Below are 6873 nucleotides of genomic sequence, written 5' to 3'. Positions count from 1 at the left end.
CCGACGTCTTCCCTAGCTCAGTTCAGCTAAGATTTGTTGCGTCTATCGAGATCATTTCCCTGCCATCACGATTTTAGAGAGCTGGGTTTTGAAGTTTTTTTTTTTTTTTTTTTTGAGATGGCACCAGATCAAATGTTCGTCTAATAAGAGAAACTATGATTTGTTTATAAATTTTGATTAATAAGTTTATTGGAAACAAAAAGAATGAATTATCAGAATAAATAGTTTTATACATTTATATTTATATATAATTAGAAATAATATTATTAAGTTATCATTTAATTTTGTAGGGGTTAGGATTTGTAGAAAAAGATGGGGAGTAGGAGCTGGATTCGTGGTTCATGTAGAAGAAGATGGTAAATAAAAGAGAACTGATTTTTTTTCCTTTAGTTTTAATAAATTTTTATTTTATAAATCACTCAAAATTAGTTTTGTTATAAAATTATTATTTTAGCTAATAAAATATTGACACATGGCATTCAAATGAAAAATTAACGGAGCTGTGAAGTGGGTACCAGCAAAGCAGTTTGTTTTGAAGATATAGGTATTTATGCCACTATTTTTTGAACTTGGGTATTTATTAGCAACAAATCAAACAATTGGAGTATTTATGCCACAAATTTCCCTATAAATAAAAATACTTTTCAGTAAACTATAAATTTAGTTAGTATAATTTATTTTCGCTTTTTGGGAGTTTTGAAAAAAGTAACTATTTAATTGCTTTTGATGTGAATAAGATATTAATTGGTTACTTTTCCATTAAAATTTTATTTCAGAATTTTAGACATATGTAAATAATAAAATAACTATTTTAATATGTGATAAATATATATTTTTTAGAAAAAAATACTATTTGGTTACTTAATATAAAAAAAAAAAACATATTAAAATAGCTTTATTAAATAGATTTCTTCAAAGTATATCTTTTAGTGACTTTTAAACATGAAATAACAAAAATTAGTGTAATGTATGATGTTGGTTGTCGTCTTGAATTATAAGATATTACGTGGTTTCTTTAAGTTATTTTAAAAATTTAGCAAAATTGTTATAAAATAAGCTCAGGTATAATATAATCTAGAAAATTTTTTAAATATGAAATATCAAACTATGTTTTAGTAACTTGTAAAATTGATTGACATATTAAATTTTGTTAACTAAATAGAAAATAAACTTTTAAAATATATATATTTTTCATATGTTAAAATAATTACCTTGAAAAATAAATTAAAAAAGTATAATTCTTGAGCTCAGGTAATAAATAGTGCGGCCAAATTTTTCTTTAAACCTTTGAAGAAAAAAAAAAGTGAATCCTCATAAAAAAAAAATAGAAAGAGAGAAAATGAGAGAGAGAATTACATCTAAATTTATTAAAGAAAACAAAAACAGAGAGAAAAAGTAAAAGGTGCCTAAAAAAAATTAAAGTGAATGGCTAATAGTATCACTTAAAAAAATAGTGAATGGCTAATAGTATCACTTAAAAAAAAATTGAGAACGTGCAAAAATATATAAACTTGATTGAATAGTAATGAGCATAGGAGTTTAACATCGGACATGTTTCAAAACTATTAACAACATTTCATCAATAAAATTAGCAGCGGTAATTATACAAATAATGTAATAATTACGTTGTGGAGCGTAATTTTCTCTAGAAATATCTAACTCTATAAATATTTTTAATTTATAACCCAATCCTACTAATTAGGCTATGGGTTGTGTTGGGTTATAGCCCATTTTAGAATTAAAACATTCAAACATAACCATAAGTCTTAAAATTATGAGGAAATTACACTCTATACCCTTTTTATATTGTCCTCTTTTATTTTTACCTTCTTTTTAAAAATCTATCATTTTTACCTCTTTTTTTAAATATTGTACCAATTTTGCCCTTATCACTTCAAGATACTCTTCATGTGATTCTCTTATGTAAGGGTATTTTGGGTACAATACATATAAAAAGAGGTATGTTTCAAATAAATATAAAATTAGAGGTAAATTTGATTAATTGATGAATAAAAGAGGCATTTGTCAACTTACCCCTAAAATTATTACATTTATCCGTAAACTCATATATAAGCCTAAATTTTAGTTGACCTTAGGAAATATAAAAAAATTTGGGCCCTTATTAATAAAATAGGTATATTTTTGAAACACTAAAAATTTTATATGTATTTTTAAAAACATTTTTTAGCTCCTAAGTTGGGTGGGCCCTACACGCGGATGTAGCCCATCTTAACCCAGGGCCAACCTTGATACATAATAAAAAATGGAAAGTTTACAAAAATACTGACTTTTGGCCCAATCTTTACAAAAATACTACCACAAATGACAGAAATTACTTTTATACTGTCTTGACTAATTTTTTTTTTCTTTTATACTGGAAACACAAAAAAAATGAGGCCTCCATCTTCCACACCCACAGACAGAACCACCACAGGAATACCAAAACAATCAGAAAATAATTATTAATTCAGGTGAGATTGAGAAAAAAAAAAGTCAAATCGATGTCAAATAAATAATTATGGCAAAACAATTGTAAAACAACACTAAAACAAATCAAACAAAAGAAAGGAAAACATGATTAAAAAAAACTAAAAAATGTTCTCCACAACCTCAATACCCAATGCAATAGCAGTTTTATTTGCAAGTCCAATCTTAAAAAATCAAAACAAAAAAACTACTAAAACAACACAAAAATAAATGTAAAACAATAAGCAGATATAACCACTTAGAAAAACATAAAAGAACCACACACCTCAAAAAGAATTTTCTAGTGAGCTCGTCAAATGTACTTTTAAGAGAATCAAAATAAAAAAATAACCTCAAAATAATCATAGAGAAGGAAAAATGAATGTATTTTATAGCCTCCATCTTCCACACCCATGGATAGAACCACCACAACACCACGAGAATACCCAGAAAACAATCATTAATTCCAGCAAGATGGAATAAGAACAGTGAAATCGACGTTAAATTAATAAATTATGAAAAACAATCGTAAAACAACACTAAAACAAATCAAAAAAAAAACTAAAAAAATAAACACAGTATACTGCAGTATGAAACTTATAAAAATACACAGTAAAAAAATAAAAAATACCGCCTAGCAGTATTTTTGTAAAAAAATAATAAAAGTCAGTATATCATGTAAATTTCCTTAAAAAATTGAACATGCCAAAAACTTGAATTCATCATTAAAATTGAATATTTTTTTTAGGATTGTTAGTTTTTAGGGTTTCAATTATTTTAGAATTAGGGCTATTTACATAAATATGGGAAAATATACTATAGTTTACATATATATGGCAAGAAAACTAAATGCCACTAAATATGACATTCAAAACAAAAAAGTTAACAAATATGGGAAATGACATGTCTAATACCATAAAAAATATTAAAAATCAAATCAGATTTTTTTTCCTTTAAATTTAAAAACTAACCAAAAAAAAAAGAAAAGCTAAAAACACTCTCCACTTTTTTTTCTCTCTCTACAATTTCACGATAGCTTCTCTCTCACTGTTAATTCTTCTCTCTCCCATCGCGATTCAACCTGTGATCAAAATCGCAGTCGAATTTTCTTGGATCGAAATCTGCAAGCATCGATTAACATTTTCTCCACACCGATCAATCAGTTCTCCAGCAAACAATCTGCACAAATCAAATCTGACAACAACAATCAAACTCATCTCCAATGTTCATCATCGGCAGTAACAATTGAAGAATACTCAAGAGAAATTCACATCATCCTATCTACACATATTACAAGGTTAGATAAATCATAATAAATGATCATCTTTTCATGATATATTCAATGATTATATATATGCATTATGTAAAAATTTAAAACAACTCATTTTTATCATAACATGTTTCATTATCATCTTCCTATAAAGAAACAAAATGTATATATAAAATAATGTAAAACTATAATTTTTAATATATATATATATAAGTACTATATAATATCACACAAAAAATAATAAATTTACAAATAAACTTGAATTGAATACTGAAATAAATCAAATACGAAACCGGTTAAATACACTACACTATTAAACAATATATTTTATACAACAACTGAAGATAACTTTAAAAAAAAAACAAAATATGAAAATTAAAAAAAAAAAAAAAAAAAAGAGAGAGTTACCATAACTAAAATAATAACACTACAACAAACAAAACTGGTTTTTTTTTTATAAAGATGCATACGAAACTGGTGTTTTTTTCAAAAAAAAAATAAAAATAAACTAATGATATGTTGTAATTTATTCAGGAATGGAAACAATCATGTGTTATTCAATATGGAGGATATTGGACAGATGACAATAACTACCAAGACTACACAATGACTGGACTGCTAATACCAACAAAATGTTATCTGAAAGAATTGGTTGAATTGGTAAAGAATGAGATCAACTGCAACACACCAATTGAAATGAACTACCAGCTAAGCCCCGGTTCATTACCAATGAAGATCATAAGTGACAACTCACTATTGTTTTACATTGAACTAAGAAAGAAGCAGCTTGGAGTGAGCGACTCTCCACTTTGCATCACAAGAATTGAACAGCATGCAATGCAACTAAATCCACAACAATTCACTGACACTGGAACCGTAACACAAAATACCGATGTTTAACAACTGGTTTTACAAATTACAAACCAGCCATCATTTCAAGACATAGAATATGAAGATGAGGCATCATAAACAAATAACCAGTTCCTATCAATGTCAAACATATTTCAGGTAGCTGACAATGTTGCTGATTTTATAATTGAGAAAACAGAAGAACACAAAAAAGAAAAGGAATGAAGAAGAGAAGGAGATTATAACAGATCATAGGGTTTTCAAAATTGAAGAAGGGCAAATTTACAAAGATAAAAAAGATGCTGAAATGTGCACTATGCTTTTATGCTATATTGCACAACTTTCAATTTAAAATAAAGAGTACCTGGTTACATGTATTAATGATAACTGTAACTGGTTACTTAGAGCATCAAAATTCAAGAATACAACAACATTCAAAGTGAGGAAGTATGTCCAGGATCACAAATGCTCATTGGATGTAATCATGGGAGACCACAGACAAGCAAATAGCAATATCATTGGAGAAATAGTAAAAAAAAAAAAATCCTGGATATCAAAAGAATACATAGACCAAAAGACATTGTAATGGACACACTATATGATTATGGGGTGTCAATGGGATATCAAAAGGCATGGAGAGCAAGAGAAAAAGCATTAGAATTGGCAAGAGGGAGACAAGATGACTCTTATCAACAGCTACCAATGTACTTACACATGCTGAAAGTATCAAATCCAGGAACAATCACACACTTGGAAACAGATACAAAAAATCGTTTCAAATACTTGTTTCTAGCATTCGCAAATTCAATAAGAGGCTGGAAACATTGTAGACCAGTCATTATCACAGATGGAACCTTCTTAAAAACATCATTTGGCGGGACTTTATTTTCAGCTTCTACAATGGATGCAAACAACAACATTTTCATATTGGCATTCGAAATAGGGGACTCAGAAAATGATGACTCTTGCGATTGGTTTTTCAACAAAATAAGAGAAACATCTAGTGATAGAGAAGGTACAATATCAAAAACTGGTTTTAAGTTTATTTATATATATATATATACATAATATATATTTTTTTGAATAGTAACAAGTTACAGTAAAATTCAAATTCAATAAAAAAAATCATCATTAATCACTTTTAATCCTGTTGAAGAAACCGGTTACTGACATAATACAAATATATATATATATATGTCATACATAACTAAAACCAGTTTTAACATGCAGGATTAACAATAATATCAGACAGACATAAAAGTATTGAAAAAACAGTGAAGAATGCTTACCCAGACCACTTTCATGGAGCTTGCATATTCCACTTTCTTAACAACATCAAATCAAACTTTGGTGGACATGGAGATGAGCTCACTATAAACTTTGTGAAAGCTGCCAAAACATACAGGGTCAGCTCATTTGAGCATTACATGTCAGAAATAGACAAAATTGACATTCGCATAAGACCTTACCTGGAAAATATAGGACATCATATTTGGACTAGAAGCCACTGCCCAACAAGGAGGTACACTATGATGACTTCAAACATAGCAGAGTCAATCAATTCTGCAATCACAGCTGCAAGATCGGTGCCAATTACATTAATGATTGAATGTCTAAGAAGTTTAGGTCAAAAATGGGTGTGGAAGAATGGAAACGAAGCTAATGGAATATTCACAGAAGAATCTGTTGAAGCTGAAACAGTACTTAGAGATAATCTTGTTAAGGGAATGAAGTACCAGGTATGTATACTATATTTATAATAAGTTGAGAAACCAGTTATTACATATATAAAGAAAATACATATTAATACATAAAAACCAGTTACTAACATGTGCTTATAATTTTTTTTACTTGTTACAATTTCATATATAAACAGGTTGAAGCAATAACTACTATACTATACTAAGTAAAAGTGGTAGACAAAGGGGATTTTACAATAAACTTACTTGACAAGACATGCACATGTAGAAGGTTCCAACAAGATCAGATACCATGTGCACATGCAATAGCAGTTTTTGCTAAAAGAGGACTAAAAACTTATGACTATGTGGCTGACTACTACAAAACATCAACTATGAGAGCAACATATGATACAACCGTACATCCTCTACCTAATGAAAGTGAATGGAGACTACCTGAGAGCTTGGAGAAGATTGTGATGCCACCAAAAACAAAAAAGACCTCAGGGAGACCTAGAAAAAAAAAAGAATCAGATCTAGAGGAGAACCAAAAGTTGTAATGAAATGCTCAAGATGTGGACAGCTTGGACACAACCGACGAACATGCAA

At 28.5% G+C, this 6873-nt stretch overlaps 1 protein-coding gene across 1 annotated transcript; it reads left to right on the top strand.

Annotated features, from left to right (window-relative positions):
• The first annotated feature begins 5170 nt into the window (after positions 1–5170).
• LOC133030416 (uncharacterized) lies at positions 5171–6491 on the top strand. The gene is made up of 3 exons (XM_061103153.1): positions 5171–5600; positions 5816–6324; positions 6462–6491. The coding sequence occupies exons 1-3, from the start codon at positions 5171–5173 to the stop codon at positions 6489–6491; spliced, it is 969 nt and encodes a 322-aa protein (XP_060959136.1).
• Positions 6492–6873: the final 382 nt, after the last annotated feature.

This window comes from Cannabis sativa, chromosome 8 (genome assembly GCF_029168945.1).
Source record: "Cannabis sativa cultivar Pink pepper isolate KNU-18-1 chromosome 8, ASM2916894v1, whole genome shotgun sequence".
NCBI lineage: Eukaryota > Viridiplantae > Streptophyta > Magnoliopsida > Rosales > Cannabaceae > Cannabis > Cannabis sativa.
This window is presented reverse-complemented; position numbering and strand designations above follow the sequence as displayed.